This window comes from Scleropages formosus, chromosome 24, assembly GCF_900964775.1.
Source record: "Scleropages formosus chromosome 24, fSclFor1.1, whole genome shotgun sequence".
In the NCBI taxonomy this organism is placed as follows: domain Eukaryota; kingdom Metazoa; phylum Chordata; class Actinopteri; order Osteoglossiformes; family Osteoglossidae; genus Scleropages; species Scleropages formosus.
In genome coordinates, this window is record NC_041829.1 from 20,176,249 (window position 1) to 20,198,025 (window position 21,777).

Below are 21,777 nucleotides of genomic sequence, written 5' to 3' on the forward strand. Positions count from 1 at the left end.
GCTGAATGCTGCAGCTTAAACCCCTCCATAACAGTTTCATTTATTATTCATTTATTTATTTATTTACTTACTTATTAATCGTGCCTCTTTAAACATAATCAAATGCCGCCTGGCAGTTGTGTTTTTGTGCGCTTTGAAGTTTAAAGTGTGTTAACGCAGTGTGTGCTTCCACAGTGATGCAGGAGCATGGAAAATGTGCATTTTAGTTTCATCTCTTATGTTCCATGCATATATCAGTGTGCTGCACTGGTCCTCAAGTCTGATTACAGCAAGTCAAAGGATCAACCCATCCTTATTACACGTTTCATATATATCTGTGTGTACGTTCCTCTTGATTAGATCAGAAACGTGTGCGTAAGGAAAGATCCGACCTGATGCGCGTCATTTTCCCTTCTGACTGCAGCACCCTTATTAACCCAGGGAACCATGTTAAGATGCAGGAGGGCACCTTAGGGTTCTTCATAGCCAGCGATGCCAAAGAAGTAAAGAGGTAAAGTGTCCTTCAGCCATGGTAAAATAGTCCTTGCATCTGTGACTCGTACTCAAACGAAGCAGTGGTGCCTGTACTTTTTTGTCACTTGGAAACATTAATTCACTTTTAATCCCTGAAGACAAGTGGGCTTCCCTCGGTGCTTGAAAAATCAGCATCAGTTGGATAAACTCATAAGTGGTTTACTTACTTGTATGCAGTATGTAAATATTATGTAGAATTCCTCTGAAAACTTTGTGCTGTGTTTTCCGTGCAGGAGAATGACCTCTGCACACACAACATTTATTGTATGTAAATATGTAAAGTCTGAACAGTACATTTAACTGCTTAGTTATTAAAACAGTTTTAAATCTTTTTGTGGCGCAGGGAGGCATGAAATGAATAATACATATTTAAATGCAATTTAATAGCTAGAAGATACATTCACAAAAATATTAATCATGAGTTTATTCTTAGATTCAAGATATTAAGTCTCAAATACAAAGTCTGGTTTTTACACTATAAGAATGTTGTCAGTATTTCTGTTTTTTAGGGCATTTTTCTACTGCAAGGCATGTCATGATGACATCACCGATCCCAAAAGGATTAAAAAGTGTGGCTGCAAACGGCGTAAGTATACATTTCTCTCATGTATATCACTGATGATAAACTGGCATTTTATCTCAGGAAATGTTAAAATACTGGATTTTGTTATGTAAAAAGTGTGTGTTTTTGAACTACAGAACTGGGAAGGAGTGTTTTATTGCGTGATATATTTAATTATACTGAGCGTTCAGATTGCCATTTATTCAAGGTCACTTTGTTTCTACTGTGACTGCAGTATCACACAGTAGAACAGTAATTGGCGTAAATACACAAATGTGCCATAAAGTAGAATAAGCAGGCCATAAAAAAGCCTCCCCAGACAACCTGAAACGATTAAAACGAGGCAGGTCTGAACGCTAAGAGTAAAAAAGGATGTGTGTGTGTGTGTTGGAAGGGTGGCAGATTCTCAGAGAAGAGGACTTTAAAAAGTGAGGCAGCCACACACATCAGCATGTTAATGATGCCACGTCAAACAGATGTAAAATGGAACGACATGATTAGCGAGGCTGAAGAAGGGCCTGTCAGATCCCGACGGCTCCTCTTTGAAAGCGGCACAGCCAATGTTCCCAGTCAGGTGGAAAAACAAAGGCGAATCCCCGCTCGCAATGCCGCTTTTCAGACCCACAAAATTGCAGGGCAAACACCCCATTGGCCCTATCATTTTACCAATAATATCAGCTGTGTTAACACAAAACCCAGAGCGCTTTTGTAGTGGAGATTTGGCGCCGTTCAACTGAAATCGGCGGCTTCGTGAAAGCTGCTCAAACAGAAATGCGTTAGGCAATGCACATGCACTCATTTCTCCCACTGTTTGCCCCGTACAGGATTTGGAGAAGGAAAGAAAAATATCTATATATAGCAGCGGAGCCTATTTCTCAGCAACCCGCGTGTCAGTGGCTGCCTCCACGACCAAATTAATACGGATACACTGCAATGCTTATAGGTCCACAGTAGTCATATTGACACCATAGCTTATTTATTTATTAGCCTACTGATAGCCAATAGTCCATTTTTGTCAAATTTGAAATGTACCTTTATGTTTTTGACAAATAAAAATCCTCTATATAGCAGCAGTATTTACTGTTAACATAAGCTGAGAACAAGAATTAACATAAACATATAACAGCCACGTTGTTGGTACCTGACCTACATATGCACTTGTCCGAACCAGTTAGGCCCAGTATTAATAATTCAGCTTAAGAAACTCTGTGCATCTGCAAAGGTCACATAATTACTTTAAACAGCCTGCATATCAACAATCAGTTTGGGAGTACAAAAAAGAAAATATATTTATCCATAAAATTGCCATGTTAAAATGTGGTCTTTATAATTCTTCTGTAGGTTTCAGACTAACCATTTTAACTTCTTTTATACTCACTGTATTTTTTTTATTTATAATCCCAAACTTATGTTGCCAATTGATGTTCAACTTTTGTTAGTGTTTTTTCTTTCTTTTGTTCTTTTTTTTTTTTTTGTTAAATTAAATATTGCTTTGGAAAAAAAAATCTTTAAAAGTGTGGCCGGATGCTGGAGAGGTGTTAAGTCCATTACTGTTACAGCAGTTTGTCTTTCATGACCAATTGACGTTGTTGATGTATTTTTTCCTTGCTGCCTTGGAATATGAAAATGTATTTTAACTGCTCACTGATAGTGATATATTGTGAGTAAAAACAGGTTCCCTTTCGCCCAGAGTGCAGTCCAACTGTCTTCGGCAGATAGCTTTTTTTTTCTTTAAGTCTATGTTGCATGAACCAGTGTAGCTACTGCATCCCTCCCACGCTTCTCATCACTATGCTCCTCTCAGATCAGAAACAATACGGGCAGAGGAAAGGCAGACTCCAGCATTTCATCAAGGGCACCCCACCAACCCCCTACCCAAAAAAGTGACGAGTAGTGAAGCAGGAGCGCCGCGCGTTTCACGACGAAGGCCGACATGCAGTACGCTGTTCTCCCAAAAACTAGGATAACTACAGGACATTTTTTTTCCCTTTTTTTTTTTTTTAACCCCCATTTAAAATCGAGCTTAAAATCATGTTACCAGTGCTCCTCCTAAATTCAAACCTTCTTAAACGCATGGAAAAAAGGCAAACAAAACCGAAATGTCAGACATGCAGATTGATATTGGTAACATTAGTCATGGGTTTAAGTGAGCCAAGAAAGGGAAAGAAAAGAAACTCCGGCCGCCTCAATTCATCTGCCTGCTGTCAGAAACAATTTTGCATGCTGCTGTATTTTCGGAAAGCGGAAAGTGTTCTGTGGGAAGTTCCTCAGATTCTTAGACTTAATGAAGAGCGTCGCCTAAACACAATCAAAACAATCTGCTCCTCCACTTCTGCTCCTAGGCTTTCCTTGCCATGCCGTTTTGCATCGCTTCTTTCTTGTATTTAGCGATCAGTGGTACTTGGCAAATCGGAGTGACATTGTCCCCGTTTCAGTTCTTGTCGGTCGTTGCCCTCCTCCACCCCAGTTTTTTTAATTAATTGGGGGGGGGATCCCACACTGCCCTGAGTGTAGCTTTAAGATGACGTCATACTGCCAGATTAGCTGCCGTACCGCGCCCGGCCACCAGATGTCCTCATAGATCTACCGTTAGCCTGGCTGCGTTCCGAGTGGAGGAGCGTTGGGCGTTGAGCGTTTCGAAATCCTTTCCGAACGGCGCCCTGTAGCTCTGCGATTGGTAAACACTGACTGACTCTAAATCCAATTTTAATAATGTACCTCGTTTGACTCATACTATGTTTCTTTTACTGCTGGTAGCAGCAGGACATCACCGCTGGTAAATTTAGTTTCTTTATATATTAACAAGATCGTGATAACTAGCTTTAAGAAAAGAAAACTTTTTGGTTTTTCTAAAACTGCTTCTAAACATCTGTATTCATCGTGATTTTTAAAATCTCAAATTGGTAATATATTACGTACGGTTTCCAGTTTTTTTTTAAATTTTTTTATTTTTGTTGAGGAACTTTCTACAGAATGTGACTGGAAATTATTTAAATCGGCAGATTTAAAAAAAGGAAAGTTTGAAAAAGCTATGAACACAAATGCTGATGGTATCCTTTCTAAATAGGTCTTTGTTGTACTTTGGAGGGTTCAGTGCTGGGTTGCGTGTGATGCCATAGTCTCATACAGTGTCGTGTGTCACGTGCCCACGTGTCTCCGAGCAGCAGCATTACGACATCCTGTGTGTCTTCGACTGTCCGACCGACACTATGACGTCATGGGCTCCGTCCGGCATGACTGAATTGACACACGTGTCGCTGCCCGCTGCCCCTGTCCGTGATTTTGCTTACACTGTTCTCTCCTCACAAGAGTCCTTGTGTGTCCTTTATTTATTAACAATAAGGATAACATAACTTTGCTGCATGTTTATATCTACTAACTGAAAAGAGAAGTTATGCATGACTTTATATGAACAACAGTCCCTTGTCTCTTTTTTCTTTTCTTTTCTTTTTTCTTCCCTTTTCTTTTTTAGAAACAATGTCTTGTGCCTTACTCTCTCTTGAGATGGGTGCTTAAATTGGCCACTTAATTTGGGTTCATTTCCGCAAATGAAATTCAAAAAGCTCCTTTTCCCTGAAGATTGTCTTTCTTGCCAGACTCGATTATGGTCGGTTTGCAAATCGGCACCATGAGAATTAATACCAGGCCGCTCACTCTCCAGCATCACCGGAGTGAGTTGCTGCGGCGGCATTTACAGCACTGCAATTTATGACTGTATCACTTAGCTCGTCTTTTCCCCGCTCTCGTGTGCTCCGGTCCACTACATCCTGCAGAGGGACTCCCATACCGAAGCTCTGTGTGGATTTATTCTCTTTGCTTTTTATAGCTCTAAAAATAAGTGCATTTATTTTCACATTACAACATGCGGACGTACCCCGTTTCGATAACGATACATTGATTAGCGTAGGGAGTTTCAAGTGGACACTGCAGCTGGGGTACCTAGGTACCGGAAAAGTGAAACGCCGAAGAGCATACTGTAAGACGTGGTGCCGATTTGACTGCTGACGTGCTTCGAAGCGGGGGTGGGGGCTGTTGTGAAAAGAGCACTTTTTTGTTTGAGTCCAGAGCGGAATGTGTGTGTAGTACCATGTGCCACGGTGTGTGGCGCTGGCCTGCTGCTGCATGACGGATTCAGGTACGTTCCCCAGATCGGATGTTACGGAGGGCAGTGTGAGGTGCTGGCTGGGTGGGTGGGTGGGTGGGTGGGTTGGTTGGTGGGGTGCTAAGGGTTGGAGAGAGCGGAAGAAGACATCACCCATTCATGCCCCACCCCAGAATGCTCCCTCCCACTGTCATGTTTTGCCTCTTGAACTCTTGATGTTAACATGAGCGGCCTTAGAAACTAAGTGACCCGCGGAGACCCCCGTTCCCATGAGGTGCAAAATGATATCAGCTCCTTAGTTTACATTTATTTATTGCCTTTGTAAAAATGATTCGTTCTCAGCTTTTCCGGTCCCAGGCTTCCAAAATACGAGGCATCTGCCAGCCAGCAGGGGTCGAGTCTCTCAAACTGCTTTCTAAGGCCTGCACTTTTTCCCTTTGAAGTAACCTTCCGACTTCCCTGGTAAAGTACTACCTTGCCATTAACCTGCTGCTTTTCCTCTCCTCTCATCCAAAACATGACTGTAGCCAAGATGTCCGTCTACAAACGAATGAGACTGGCATGTTGTTTTGATTGCGGACGCTCTGAGCGTGACTGCTCGTGCATGTCAGGCAGTGTACGTAGTAACATGGACACCCTTCAGAGAGCCTTCCCACTTTCTCCTGTCTCTGTTAATGATTGCCCAACCAGTTTACGTGCCTGTAAGTTTGAACACCAGCACACGCTGTTCCGTGTCTGTGACGTGCGCATATGTGTGACGTTGTTCTGTGTGCCGTGTCGTTTGTTGTGATCCCATATACTGTACTGCGTCACTGTGGCCGATCCACGTGGTTTCTTTCTACTCCTATTCTCTCTCTTCTTTTTCTACTTGTTCTCGTAACAGTCATCAGTGTTACTTTGTGGGGATATTACCTCCTCGTGGTGTTTTTTTCTTCTAGACTAGGTTGTTCTGGACTTTGTCGTAGCGCATGTGCTGTTTTGGTCACGCATGTTGTGCTGGCGTGTTGTCGAACTTGTTGTTCGGTGTGCTCTGTATTGTTTCGGATAGCACTGTGTTTTTAAATGTTCCTAAATGCTAATGTGAAAGGAATAGTTTATTCTGTCCCGCGATACCTCTGTGTTTCTGTTTCTTTCTTTTGCTTTCCAGGTTTAAGATAAGGATTTTTTTTTTGCTTCTTTTACAGCTAGATAACACATTATGAATTAACTGGTATTACTTTTGCCTTGGTTCTCTTTTAAAAGATATGTATTAAATGTTGCTTCTTTTCATTGACTTTTGAGGTTTTTTGGTAGGAGATTCAAATCGTCCTTTTGGTAACTTTTAAAATTCAAATTATCTCTATGAACCTGAAATTCTGTCTCATCGATTTCCTCTGGACTCAGTGAAAGTTTGTGTGATAAATATCATATAAGGATTCATTGCAGTCATGAGAGTTTTAATCAGACTTAATTTTTCTAATTTGAGATTTGTAGGTGTTTAAATTGCTGTAGTTTTGTGGAATACTTTATCAGTTTATGCTATGATTTATTTTAGGACAACTGAGTATTTGTTGTATTTTGTTGTATTTATTAGGGAATTTAAGGGATTATTTCACACCCGAAGCCCAGATTACAAATGTACTATTCTTTGACACTGTGCTGTGTTTTGAGACTGGAGCGCATCCACATCTTATATTAACATTTTAGAAGTATGTTTTATTTCTGTTGCAGCTAAAGTATGTCTGACTGAAACGGGTTGTTACTTTTTCTGTACTTGCGTGCTGACACATTGACATAAATGGTTGCTTCCAATTTTGACGCGTTTTGTGTCGCAAATAGCAGGGTTTGCGCTGCTCTGATCCTCTCGGACCAGCCGAGCGCTCCCTTTGCCCGGTACGGGTCAGTTGTCCGAGCTGCGCGAGGTGCGCGTGTCCCACAGACCTGCGGGGGACGCCCATCCTGGAGTGACACGTAGTCTTGTATGGGACACAAAAATATACAGTCCCCGATTTGCATAAATCCCATTTACCTGAAAAGTATGAAGAAATGAAATTAAAAAATATATATATATCTGAGTTGCCCAAACGCAAAACACTTGAGTGACGCAATGCCCGTCTCCACAGTGACCATGTGTTTCTCAACGTGTTTAGACGCTTTAAGTGCACAGTTAATATTCTCTATTTCTCCTACTAAAACCACGGCCCGTCCTAAACTTGGCGCAAGTGAAAAGTGAATCGGCTCATAAACGAAAGCACAACGATTTGGAATGAAAACTAAAAATGATAAGGAAATAGGAAGGTATTAGTTTCAGCAAAATCACGTGGTTGTCCGTGTTAACAGCGGATACTGTAGTGAAGGATTCTGCTCGTACACGGGAAAGGAAAAGTATCCGTGAAATGTAGAATAACAAGAAAGGGATGAGAAGGTGCCATTGGTAACGAACACGTGGTCACTGTGGAGATGCACCTTGTCTCACTACAATGTTTTATGTTTGGGGAACTCGAATACAGTACTTTTTTTTATCTCTTCAAACTTTTTACGTAACTCGGGTCTACGCGAGTCGGGCATACACTGTTATACGACGAGATGTTTTAGAACAATGTTGAAGTGTTTCAAAGAATACGTAGAACAAACACGTTTAGAGCACGTGCACAAGAGGAGCTTGCAATGGCTTTGCTTTGACACCATCGCTACTCCGTTGTACTTTCTTTGTGACAAAAGGACGGCAGTCGAGTTTAGTTTCTTTAAGCGAACGAAGCTGAATTTGTAACGGGGAGAAAAAAGAGCTCGGTGTGGCCTGTCTGTGCTTCTCGGAGCACCACGGGCCTCTCGTACATAACATCTTAATGATGTCCAAGAGCAACTTAGTGAAGCGGTATGCTGTACCCCCCCAATACTGTAACACTTGAAGGAGTGAAAAGTAAATAAAGGTAAAGGCCAATAAACGTGCACTTCACGGCTGGCCTGGCCTTGTACCGTTTACCCTTCTGTAGTGACATTTACCTTGTCAAGCTGCATAATAATGCACTTTGTCGCCTATGTTTATTTGTTACACCTATTAATGTGTTAAATCTTTCTTGTTTTTCTTTATTCCACAGTTTAACGACAACGCTGTGTGCAACAGCAGTATTTCCATGTTCCGGAGAAATACTGTCGGTGACGATTGCTTTTCTTTGCAGTATTTAGTCTCTTTCAGTCGTTTTATAGAGGATGAGTGAGGGCAATACGGAAGGATGACCGTGTTTGGGGACGATCGCCTGTGCAGCGGTCAGTCCTTTCCCGGTATCCCGGTACATGATACTTGCGGTGTGAAACGAAAGGTCCGCGGTGTCACGTCGCTACATTGTGTTCTGCTTCTTCGGACCCAAACAGTGGGTCTCGCACGCTCAACAGTAAGCGTCTCTGCGGGAGTGCCGTGGGGCGGGAGGTGACAGGTCAGGGCTCGCAGCTCTTAAGGCATCGCTTTCCTGCGGTGTTTCTCCTGGGCTCGGCTCGGCTCGGCTCGGCGGGGCAGGAGGGGGTGCGCGCTCGCGCTCGGCTGCCCGTGACGGGAACGTGCTGGAAAGGCTGCTGTCGAGCCGGTGCGCGCCGCGCTCGGCGCAGGGCCTTATGCGGGCTGACATGGAAATTATGTTTGCATTTTCATTTCTTGAGTGCTACTGGTTGTCATGAAACTCAGCCTGACAGTTCCTTACCACCAGGCAGCGGAGTGGCCCTCTCTCCTCCCCGGTACGGGACAGATGCTCGCCAGTTAGTCCTCCGACTCCTCTTGCGCCGACCGATCACAAGCGACAGATGCCAGGGCCAGCGTGGTTCCTGGTTGAACATTACTGTCACAGTCCTGCCTAGAGCTCCAACTGTGACCTTTATTGTCTGAAATTGGACGGGGGGGTCGGGGGGGAGGGGGAGGGGCGCAGAACTAATGAACAAGTGGACTCTTGATCCTCAGGAGGCTCAGAGCAGATTCCCCAGCGCGCACCTCTCTCACCTGAGCACAGATAAATAATGTGGTGACGATGTAAAGTGGTGAGAAACAGGTGTTGCGACGTAACGCTTTACACTCGTACGCGGCGGCTGTACACGATTGTATCGTGTGTGTGGGATGCGCTGCGTTCTTCTCTAATTTCTCTTCGTACGCTTACTTTCATTTCTACTCATGTTATCTCGTTCATTTAATATCATTTGTTTCTTTTTTGTTGTTTTTTGTTTTTACTACTTTTTTAACCACCGAAAAACATAATTACAAAAACCGCTTGCAAAACTACACGTACGATGGGAGACGATTATTTTTTTACACTCGGTTTCAAGTATGGTGAAGCATTGCAAACCATATACTTTGTATCTGAAGCAAATGACAAAATGTTGTTTCGATGAATAACCCTGAGCTGGAGTATATTGTTTGTGTCTTTGGCTGTGTGTGTCTTCCTCTCTTTCCTTGTGTGTGTGTCCACCAAACCTTCACTTTATGAAGCACTTCTTTCCTCTTTCTCATCGTCACTTTTTACTTTTCACGGTTGTATCGATGCCTTAAGGACCGAAGAGACGCGCTTTCAATTTAACTTGTGTGTATGTTTTTGTTTTTTTTTTTGTTTTTTCCCCCCTCCTGTGTGTTTCTTTTATTTGAATCACTTTAGTTTTCGAGTTGTCTTGCTTTTCACTGGTTGCGACACTTTCTACCCTGTAACCTGTCATTGTCTTTGCATTTTTCTCAGCCAAAAGTAACTATAATGGATATATCAGATCAAGTAAGTGTTTTTCATTTGTTTCTCTCCCCCTTGTGCCAACTCCCCCTCTGACCTCTCCATTTAGGCCACCGTGTTTATTCTGCTCCTCTGTCTTCTCTTTTTGTTGAGCCATTCAGTGGAGACCTGTAACCCCCCCATCTCTATCACCGACTCATTAATAATTCCCCACGTCGGAGCTGTGGCCGTGGCTCCGTCGCAGTCATTTCTTCAGATATCTCCACCTCTAACCAAAGCATCGACTCTGGATCTTTACGTAATGATAATGGGAATCTGGGGGAAAAAAGACAAACTGTTTGGAGATCTATCATTTCACCTCTTCTTTTACTTCTGGGGTCTGAGAGCAATTTGTCTTTTTACATGGAAAGGAGGTGGATGGATGTCTGCTGTGCAGTGGTGAGCTTAGCGCAGCAGATGGTGCTCGAACTCCAGGGAAACTGTGCATGGCGGCCTACCTCGAAATACCCCTGTACAGCACTGCTGTCCTTACAGTGCTCCTGCATTTCTGTACACCGTACATTTTTATGCCCAGGCCATTTTTTGCCATGTAATTTAAAACAAAAAAAGCTATATGGCAATTTTCTGTATGTTAAAACGCAGTAAAGTTTACACTGGCACATAACTATAAAGTAAATATTGTGTTAAAAGTTGAAAGCCTACAATACAACGATGACACTTGGAAACGGAGAATTCAGCTTCCACCTTTTTTTTTTTTTTGTAAATCGGGGACATTTTTGAGTCTTTCTCTCACGACACGGAACGCAGGCTCGTCACTTCCTTGGCAATTCGTGAGACGACAGTGGCCTTCTGGATTGTTCTCCGTCCACAGCGAAGCTGCCATAGCGAGAGACCCTACAGTAATGCTCTGCGTGTTTGACAAGGGCCGGATGAACGTGCGAGTTATCGGTGCGGCGCTATAGTGTACATGTACACGGCAGCTGACGGTGGCAATAATCATCTGGCCAGTGCTCAGGGCCACATTTCTCTTCTCGTTGGGCTTGTTGCCCTCCTACTGTACGTTAGTGACGCTCATCTCCCTTCGTCGTGCACTTTTATTACGTTTGAGCCGCGCAAACCAGTCAACCTGTGCAATTACTCTGAGGATGTGCTGGCAAGCAGACTTGAGCAGAGCAAACCTCCAGATGATACTTGTTACTTTTTTTGAACTTGTAACTGCTAGAGGCCTGTTTCAGCGCAGCGCTGGACGTATCCAGACAACGCAGGTGTTTTGTTATGGTTGTTGTCTTTGTTTAACAAAGGAGTCCTCAAGGGGAGGTTTCTGCTATTTCACCATCTGTGGCCATCCTTAGATACGCAGTTCAAGGGGAATAATTAGCTATAGGGCTGCCCACGCTCTCATAATGCACATGTTGGAGTAGTGTACACATTCATCTGCCTCCTCTTTTATTCACTCGTACCTTTCAATATTTCATCTACAGCTTCGCTGCTTACAGCGGATGCCAGATGTAGGTGAAATTTTATTTTATATATAAGAATTAGTCGGTCCAACGATAGAAGAGAACTGTCCAGAGAGATTTCTACATAAAAGGAAGAATGTCTCGTACAATTTTTAGAAATATAACACTAATTCAAGTTTTTATGTGAAGTGACTAAACTTTTAATGACGATACAGATATATGTAAATAAAGATAAAGAAGTGAAGACAGTGTAAACATCAATTTTTGACTTGTACCTTATTTGATGAGAGCACATTAAAACTTTATTATTATTATTATTATGTGGGCTGAGAACACTACATATAGTTCGTTGGAACTCGCTTTGGAGAGAAGCGTCTGCTAAATAAGTAAATGTAATTGTAATTATTATTATTATTATTTTCTCAGCTTAAATACCCAGATGTACTTTTGTTTTTCATTTAATTAAAGTTAACATCTTTGCATGCATCCAAAGCACCCAGAATTCTCCAGTCTTTCAAGCAGGTATTTAGGCATTTATAAAATTAGCCTTTTTTAATGCTTGGCATATTTAGTATAGGAAATAGTAAATGTATCATTTTCAGCTACCATTTTTTCAGTATTTTTCAGTATTTTTTCAGTAGCAATAACATATTAGTTAGTCTTTGCACTGTACACTTCCTTTTCTTGTTCTGACTATAGTGGGGACTTTTGTTCTGTCAAGACTTTGTTCTTCTTTGTGGAAGAAAAATGGGAAAAGAACAAGAGCGTGCCTTTAATTAATTCATGTTTATTATGAATAGCAAAGTATATGTCATATGTAACGTTTCATTTAAGCGTATGCCAAGTGGCTAAGTGGTGTTTAATAAAAATGAGATGTCTCATTCAATTATTGAAAAGGATGGTAGCTTTTACGGTACAACTAACTTATTCTCAAACCTGAAATAATAAATGAGTGCAGGGTATATGTGGAATGACACTAAAATTGACATGCATTAATTTCTGAGTTAACATTAACATTTGTATTTATATATATAATTTTAGAGAGAGAGAGGGAGAGAAAATTGAGAGTGAACATTCCTTGGAAAGATGATTATTAACGGAGGTTACCGCTCTCCGAGCCATCTCTGCCGTAGCTTGTTTCCACTGACCTCGTGTTCATTTGAATCGAATTAAGAGACAGTTTACAAGCGTTACTCTGTCAGACAAGCCCCATGTTCCCGTTGCTGACTGCCCTCTTCGTTATTTGCCAGTAAAGGATGACGTTAGGCCGACATATGGGGCTCGACGCGTTTCGACCGGCCCCGGCGACGCAAACGCGGCTCGTGGAACGCACCCCCGCAGAGGAGCGGCCGAGCCCGTCCCCCTAGTTAATAACCGCAAAGGAAGCCTCCTCCTGCCCGGCTTCAGCAGCCCCGGGGCGGCGGGGGCAGGGCCGGGGCTGCGGAGGGCCCGCAGCCTGCCTGTGAAGTACAGATACCGCCCCAGTAACTGCACACTCCCTCACGCAGCCTGTAGGTTGCCGGTAGCCGGATGCGTCCGTCAGCGCCGCGCCGTGAAGCATGCCTCTGCAGTTGGAGTGTTCTGCATGTGCACAGTTTCCCACTAATGACCCGATATGTGTCACTGTCAGGCTTATGGGCGTATGCCGGATGGGGAGCAGGTGGGGGTGGAGGGCGGGCGGGGGCGGGTGTGTGTGTGTGTGTGTGTGTGTGTGTGTGTGTGTGTGTGTGTGGGGGTGGTGGGGGGGCTCCCTCCAGCATCTAAAATAAAGGAGCAGGGGGTGAGAGATGTACAGAGAAACCCAGTTCTTTAGTGGAGAAAGTGCACATAAATGACCACGGTAACATTTATTCGAAAATTATTTTGCGTTTCACTTGATGGATTGTCACCATCAACACTGAGATTTAGCAACCTTGATAATGAAGTAATATTTATTGCTGATTTAAAATATTTTCATTGTTTTGTTGAGGCACGGAACAGTTTCCGTTGTCCTTGATTGCTGACATTTAATATCAGTGAGAGGAACGCGTGTGGAATTATTATGACCGATTGGTGCAATATCACACTTAGAGTTGTCTGGCATTGAGGCTCTTGCAGCTGCGTTCCTTTGTAAGTAAAAGTTATTCCATTGTAAGGAAATGAAGTGAAGGGCAACTCCTGCATGCATAAATCACCGTGGCACTCAGACCAACCCAATTTACAGGGCCAAGGGCACCAGCCATGAGATTAGGTGGGTCCAGCACTGTATGATGTAAGAATGTAAAAGCAGCAGAATTTACGAGCAGTAGCTGGCGGGGGACGGGGTGGGGGGCAGACAACGAGACACTCTTTTAAACCAGAAGGCTGCAATTGTTTTTGCTAAAAAGAAAAAAAATTTTTAAACTGAATATGGTCTGTATTTTAATTGAACAACAGATTTTCTGTCTGGATTAACATGGACAAACTCATTGTTTCAGATATATAATTTTATGTAACACTGTGAAAAAGGCATCCGTGTAATTTAATTCAGCATAATTGCTTTTAACACACACTCGTTTTAGTACTTCTGTTAATATTTTGTTAAAGTACTGAATTGTATCTGAAAAACATTTGATTTTGGAAATCTGTTATTATTATTATTAATAAGAAGAAATGCGAACGGGAAACAATTATGAGAAAACTGTGCACCCGAAGAACACGAACTCCACGTCTGTGGCGTAAGCAGCGTGGAAGCTCACAAAACAGGCATGTTCCTAACAGTGGTTTCATCGGGTGCGAGTCAAGTTAAAAAGTTAGTTTGTGAAACAGTAGCCATAAGTTCAGTGAATATATATATGTATTTTGGATTGACATTTATAAGCTGGGTACGTGTACACATATAAGTCACGAGCAGTACTCGCAATATAACCAAAGTCCCTTTTTCTATCTATATATATACCATTATTTTTTGTGTCAAAGTGCAGTTTCTGTAGCCTACAAGTCATAAGATAATGTAACTTTTTAGCATGATTTTGCTATTAATAACAACAACGCTTGCGATTTTCGTCGGTAACACTGCAATCCTTTCTATGCTCCAGAGTGCTGTTTGAGCTCCAAATTGGGCATTCCAACATAGCTGCGTATGAAGTGTGCTTGTGGCATGGAGGGTGATTTTAGCGGCGCACAAACACACTGGGCCTAGATGAAATGGTTGGGATTGGCTACAGCGAGTCGTTGTCGTACATTAAAAGTAAACGGCCGACTCTCCAGACAGTCATATATATTTATTTTTGGCTCATTCCTACCAAGAGTGATTGTGATAATGGTGATAATGGTGATGGCATTGAAGAGCATGCTAGCACTAATGCAGACCTCGAAATGTCCCACCGTGTTTAGGTGTATATCTTGATGGAACAGCACTTTTTTGCTGTAGTCGTTTATTAATTCTGCTACCGTAGCTCTAAATGGCACTCCACACACCCTTCTGGCTCCACGCAAAGCTCCCTTTATTCCCCACTAACTTGTTTTCTCTCTGCTGTGAGGCCTTTAAGACTTTGCCGAGATAGTTGAGTGTTGGCTATTCGTTCTTCAGTGTGTCATTTCCATTACACTTTACCGCGTGTGACGCTTCGTAATCTCACACCTTTGCATACGTTTGCAGTCGAAGAGGAGCATCCATCAACGCTGTCGCCTAAAAAAAAGCAGCGCAACGGAGGCATGCGAAGTTCACCAAACTGCTCGCCAAAAATGATGCGGTGAGTCGACACCCTCGGCGAGCGAGAAGGCTCCGTGGAGGGGCGCGCTCGCTGCGTTTGTGTGCATGCACCTTGTGAGTGTACACTGGGCTTTTATTGTGTGTTTCTAGTGTGTGTGTGTGTGTGTGTGTGTGTGTGTGTGTGTGTGTCTGGTGCGTGAGGTGCGACGGCAGCGAGGAGGGAGAACCGGGTGGGGGCCTGGGTGGGGGAGAGAACCCTTTAAGGCTGAAGCATTTATTCTGTCAGCTTGTCAGCGGTTAATGATAGAGCTGAGATATTTCTGTCATGAAAGAGAGTAAGAAAAGCTGTTTGAAAAATATTCCTGCTTTAAAGTCTCAGCTGTCACCCTGGTCCCGTCCACATGTATTTCTTAAACAGCAGTGGCACTAATGACAGCGCGAACCAATCAGAGGGACTCATGTGGTTACTTTGCCCTGGGCCATTCGTCTATTGTGGGGATCCCTCTGAGTACTGTTTTCGCTACTTAAGGCCGTGCGCGAGATGTATCGTCACAATCAAAAATGAATTCAAATATTACCTCCCTTTTATCTTGTCCTTTGGAATTAAATTGCTCTTAATTGATTTTGACTGATAAAAGGAGCAAAAATTCTGCACATGTGGCCGCGGCTCGGAGGGCGAAAAGGCGTTGTTTTCGGAAAAGTGCCTCCTTTTTACTGGTTGTTTTGTCGAGGTGTCGCAACAATAATCGGCAACCTGCTCTCTCCCGATATAAACTAAACTTTGCCTTAAATTTCTGTTTGTGCTACTGTCACGAAGGAAAATGTCGTACAGTATCGCCATTATTGGCATTTTTTTTCCCCAGTCAAAACGTTTAAATTTTTCTATTGCTAAAAAACCACGCAGAGAAAAAGAGCCTGTTGAAATGAACAATCTCGTAAAACAGACTGACAGAGCTGCGCGCAAACCAGTATCGATATGAATCTCAGTGTTGAAAATGTACACAAGAGTGGATCTTTTTGGCATTTGAAAACGGAAAGAACCCGGCGTGTGCCGCTGTGGCAGGAGCTCGTGGGTTCGAGGGCCTCGCTGCAGGTTCTGAACGTCAGCGCTTCCACGCGACCGCGGGACACGAGTGTCGTCGGGGTGCCGCCGTCGCCGCAAACGCACGCTAAATACATTCGTTTCGCGTTCGTCTTGCTCGCTAAAGTCCTCAAGATGGTTTGCTCCACTCTGCCTACTTAACGGTTAAACGGGAAACATTTCTCCCTCTCGACAGCTGTAGAATGAGGCTAAAAGTTGTTTTCTGGCGAAACGTGTCACTTGTGTGGTTGTAGCATATTATAATTGTCAGCGCCGGTTTAATGCTGTAAAGGAAGTGTGTTGCGCAAAACATCTCCACTGTCCCACCTTGTCCCGTACTCGGGGTTTTAGCCGCATCTGCTTCAGGGTTTTCACAACAAATGGATTATTAAACCATTTCTTTAACTGACACGGCTTTTATGCTCTTCATATATGTTTGGGGAATTACAGCTTGGTACAGCTCACACCGCCGGAGTTGTGCTGTAAATATTATTTAAGACCCACGAGAGGAAATAAAGAACTTAAACTAGTCCCTGTTCCACAATATATTGTTTTATCAGCCTCCACAGATTCTCAAACATTATCCATACAGAGGATCTTAGCCTCTTGAAAAATATCGCAGCAGAGAAATGTTGTTGAAAAGGCCCATAGAAGGGCTCAAAGTAAACTGCTGTCTTCTCAAAGAAATGTTCTGCCCTGTAAATATTGGCCAATTTCCAGCTAACTGGTTTCTCAGAAACATATTTAGTTTTATTCCTTAACTCTAAGGAGAAAGCCTTTTTTGTGCCGAGCGGAAGGTTTACCTTGTAACCATGTTCTGTGTAATATATGCATCTTTTCTTTGATCTTTGAGTAATAATAATTCTTGGGAGTTATTTGCACAGTTTTGATATGCTTCAAAGCCGTGTCAAAGTTTTGCTGCTTTAGGGTGCTTCTATATTCTGCTGGCTCTTGGGTACTGAGATGACAGGTCCTCTGTACTAGGTGCTCGCTTTTTCAAGTCATAGCCCTCAGCAACACATCAAATTACCAAACACACACTTGCCTACTTCTACACAAATACTTTTCACTAGATATATTACACCATATATATTAAATACTTTACTGTTGCAGGGTGCATTTATGCACAATAGAAAGTGATTGTTTGAGGTAGCCTTAGGGATACTTTATTCAACAAGAGGGGAAGGAAAAAAAACGTATACCGTATCAAGCATGGTTTTTGCAGGGCTTCAAGCCTCAAGGCCTTTGTAAATAAGTAATGATCAACAGATTGGCTGTGGGTTTTTGAAAATCATGCCTTTGTCAGTTTGCATGATGGGGAAAATTTTCAAAGCAAAGCCTGCTTTCATTGCCTGCAAAAGAGGGATTGAGGGAACGTGCACATCCCAGGCTCGGAGCGTCTGCCGAGCGGAGCGCTGGAATAGCTAAACACAGGCTGTGAAATAAACTGAAGGCAAGCGTAGCCGTGAGGGCAATTTCTCCTCTCATTTCAGCAGCCTTTTTTACCCCCCCCCCCCCAAATTTGACTGTTTGCTGAAATGCGTCTGCAGATACGCCTCGCGCTCACTCGTTGTCGTCATTATGTAAAGAAACCATTTTTTTTAAAAAAAAAAAAACAAACATCTTTAGCTTAATTATTGCAACTGATTCTTTCGGTTAATTGAGAAATAACGGGGGATTGTGGCCTGCCGAGGAAGTCGGTGGAAAACTTCAATGCATTTAAATCTAACTGTAGCCAGTTTGCAGTTGTGAATAGAGAAAAAAGGGGCACATTGGAGCATATAAATCATTTCACTATTTTTCTCTTAAATATCTCCTTGGAGCACCGGTGCGTTTGACAGGAAAGCAGGTCAGGCAAGAAAACAAAACAGTGCACACGTAGGGAATTTATTTAAAAAAAAAAAAAAAAAAAACCCTGATAAAAAACAATCTGCTATGTAAATAAAGCCATTTCCCAGTTGTAGGATCCAATGTGTCATGAAAGTAACAAGTTATATCTTATCCCCCCATATAAAAGTCTTTGCTGAAATTAACACCATTCCCATGGACCTTTTGATGGGTCATGAGACACATCTAATTGTGGAAAGTCACAATGCATTTGTTCAGATCTCTCAGCGCGGTGGCACAAATGTCATGTCTGGTACCCTGGAGTCGCGGCAATCGACGGAGTCGGCTTGTGACAAGCAGTCATCGCTGACAGTCTGTGAAAGATAGCTATCTTGGCAGAGCTGTGCCGCACCAGTCACCGCGGCTGGGAAAGATTGAAGTGACAGGGGCCCATGGAGTGAATGGTGAAACATGCGGCACGTAATGAAATATTCAGCCTGGGTGTAAAAGCACTAAATGCTTTCGCTGTTATTAGCACCTGCACTCGCTGATCCCATCTCCATACCGAACATGTTAATTGACACTTTTTCCCTGCGATATTTCGCCAATGCAAAAAGGTGAAATGCGCTGCGGAAGGGGGTAGGCTGTCGAATAAATAGCCTGGCGCACGAAAGCGAACTTTTTTGGAGAGCCCTGCGTTCACTCGTGTCTCCGTCCGCGTCCAGGTTCCCCTCCCAGAATAGGATGTCTGATCATCTCCCCACACGTCAACACGTGGCGCTTTCCACTTCCACGTCCTGTTTTGTGCCGCAAATATTGATCATTATCGTAACAAATAGAGGGTTTTTTTTCGGTTTTTTTAACCACCAGATAATTTTCAGCTGTCGGCAGCGACAGAAGTACAGACAATGAAAATAAATGATTAATTTACATAATTACACAGTTAAGAGATTTTCTCAGGTGCCGCAAGGTTCTCGACTCTTGTGTTCTTTCCATTTTAAAATTGGCCTAAGAGACTCGTTGGAGGATGCGAGAGGTTAAGACGCTTGAGCATTTTGTAACGTGATGTCTGCCGTCTGCCGCTGTTTGACTAACGCAGAACCGTCGCGTACGGAGAATTTGCGGGAAAACAATGGCGGAGCCGCACGATAAAGCGTAACGGCTCCTCGGTGCGAACGCCGACAGATCTCTGCGAAGCACGACTCTCACTACAGGCGTTAAGTTTATTTTTCTGCTTGGGGAGTGACGCATCAAGACATCCGAGTTAATGTTTTTAATCAGGCCGCAGACAGACAGGCTTTGTGCTTTTTTGGTGCGACGAACGTGATCAAAAGGGAAGCGTGAAGACGACTTCCGTTTGGTTATACGGGCAGAGCGGAGACCCCCGCATTGTCAGAATTTGAGCAAAAGGAAAAAGGGAAGATTGTCAAAAGTCTTATTCAAATTTTAAAAAAACAGCGTGAGGCCTCAGCGCAGTGCACGCGAAAGGCTGACTTTGTGTGTTTCATATTGATATTGCGATCATTATACATGACGCTCTGGTTGCTGTGTGGAGGCTGGGAAGCAGAAGGCATGAGAAGGAGAGAGTTGTTTCCCTGAAGCGACTTCACTGAAAGGCCCTTTATAACGTAGCCTCGGGCTATTACCTTTAAGGCAGACATTTTGACCCATTCTTCCCGGATCCTGATGTACTGTAATTTTTCCTTGACACCGTCATACATACTTAAAATGCTTCTTACGGTATCATTCTTAAAGTGCTTGTATGGATCACAAGGGTTAATTATTTATATGCGGTGGAAAAAGTGTGTTTTCTATTCAGCCTTAAAACAAGCGTATAGATGGTGCCGAATACACGTGAGTTGTGCGCCCGCCGTTCTCTAAAGGTTGATGTACAAACTAAATAATGCATTAGATAATAAAGCAATATCATTATGGCTCCTAGTTGTGTGTTTGTTAGGCAGAAATGTGCAATTGAGATCATAAGAAGAATGCCTTTATAATGTAAAAATTTGTCTTGTTCTATAAGTGTCGACTTTTTTGTTTCTTTGTTTTAGATAATAGAAGTAAAAATAAACACGTTTACATGTTATAAGAAGGTCTAGCTTGGCGGCTGTCTTCTGAGTGAGAAGGAAATAACAGCAAAAGTTCCTGTGTTTTTAACTATCTTGTTAGTCCCTCGTGCTGAGTTTGTGAAATCTGTCATTTACTGCAGTTTTATGTAATTGTGAAAACACTACCACAGTCTTCCGATTGTGTTTTTAAGGGATAGAAAAAGGCCGGTAGAGAGCCGTGATTTGATTTTAAAGTAGCTATTCTTTGCACTGTTGACTGTTTGCTACAACTAGTGATAATATTGTATAACTAGCTGCCTTATGACATATTATTACTGATTTTCAGTATTTCCACATTTGAGAGTCATTCTGACACATTAGTTCACATTAATGCATCAATACTGTAAGTAGTCGTTATGTGGAGTATGAAAAAATTGACACAGATGAGATACATTCTATAGTTCAAACTAGCCTTCAGTCATATTGTTCATTTTCATTTAAAATACATGATTTTAGTTTTTCATCCGAGGGGGGGATTGTTCCTGCATTTTTTGTAGTTCTTATGACTTTCAAGATGCTTCAAAGATCTACACAAACACAGCAAAACCACAGCAGCCCTATTTGTAGGACCTCTTTTATGGGCAGCGTTACGGAGAATTAAAGTCAGCTGTTCATGCCGCTGATTTAAATTAGCTTGTTTGGTCTTGACACATTGCTGAAACTTTAATGGTCCTGAGTTTTGGAAGCAAAATATGATCGGGCAAATTGCTGAAATATTTAAACTGCAGCCTGTTAAAGCTTTTACCGAGAAGAGCATCAGCATCAGAAGTTGTATGTGGTAAAAGCCAGTAATTGTCATTCCATTCTCGTGCCATTCTATCACCACAGGCCACGTTTTCTGTCCTGTCCACTCCAGTGCTGACATTGACATCCACTCAGATGACTCTGCATTTCTGCTGATCACAGGAATGAGATCTGACAGCAATAAACACATAAACATGGAACTGGAGCATGGAATAATTCCTTAAAGGAAAACCAATCATTACTAAAGTTATTAATTTTCTGTTTCTTGGATGCTTATATCATTTGTGTGTCTTTGATTTCAACATCAGAAACAGACATTCACTTTAAGAGCAGTTACCGTGGCCAATGGTAGCTGAAGGGGGCAGAGCACAAGTTACTAAGGCTTTAGCTAAAACTCTTAAGGCTGCGAGTTCTCCGGTGCAGCACGACACACACTTTCCAGTAACGTAACGTAAACGTAAAAACGTTTACAGCGAGGCAAGGGAGTCTCATTTTTCGACTGTTCTCCGGACAGGCATGACCCCTTGCTCATTCCTGGAAATGAGCAAATTGAGAACATGGATGTGAATGTGAAGAGGTACGATTCCACCGGGATGTTTCACTGGTGCCCGTCGAAAGACATCGAGAAAGTTATCCTGGTGCGTACTACCACCTCGTAATTCTCATCTCACCCTCTTGTACGTGATACATGTTGCAGGGGAGTGGCACGTACACATCGTACAGCAAGTACAATACTTACTTTTTTTTTTTTTTTAAAATCCTTCAATTTCATGGACATTAAAAAGCTGTGCAAGTCATAATTACATTAATGCAATTTTCTATTATGTTAAAGTTAATTTAAGGAAAAAACCTTTTATGACAGCAAGCATTAAAACAGATTATTTCTTTACCAGTTTAAACCATATTAAGCATTGTCAGAGTTGGTGTTTTGGGTTTATACAAAAACACAACGATCGCCCAGTCTTTTATTTTTTTTTTCTGAGAGATGTGTAATTTCACAGCTACTGCATTAATTTGAACTGATT

At 42.5% G+C, this 21,777-nt stretch overlaps 1 protein-coding gene across 19 annotated transcripts in view; it reads left to right on the forward strand.

Annotated features, from left to right (window-relative positions):
• The window catches only part of LOC108939557 (calcium-activated potassium channel subunit alpha-1), a 147,198-nt gene that overhangs the window by 106,950 nt on the left and 18,471 nt on the right, over positions 1–21,777 (forward strand). For 7 of the 19 annotated variants that reach the window (XM_018760960.2, XM_018760965.2, XM_018760966.2 and 4 more), the window contains exons 17-20: positions 404–490; positions 1,023–1,099; positions 14,936–15,029; positions 21,267–21,390. In XM_018760960.2, the coding sequence (XP_018616476.1) occupies positions 404–490; positions 1,023–1,099; positions 14,936–15,029; positions 21,267–21,390 (382 nt within the window). Of the gene's footprint in view, positions 1–403; positions 491–1,022; positions 1,100–2,726; positions 2,736–5,704; positions 5,879–9,868; positions 9,902–14,935; positions 15,030–21,266; positions 21,391–21,777 lie in introns of all 19 variants that reach the window. The other 12 variants (XM_018760959.2, XM_018760963.2, XM_018760964.2 and 9 more) reach the window with 3 other exon arrangements.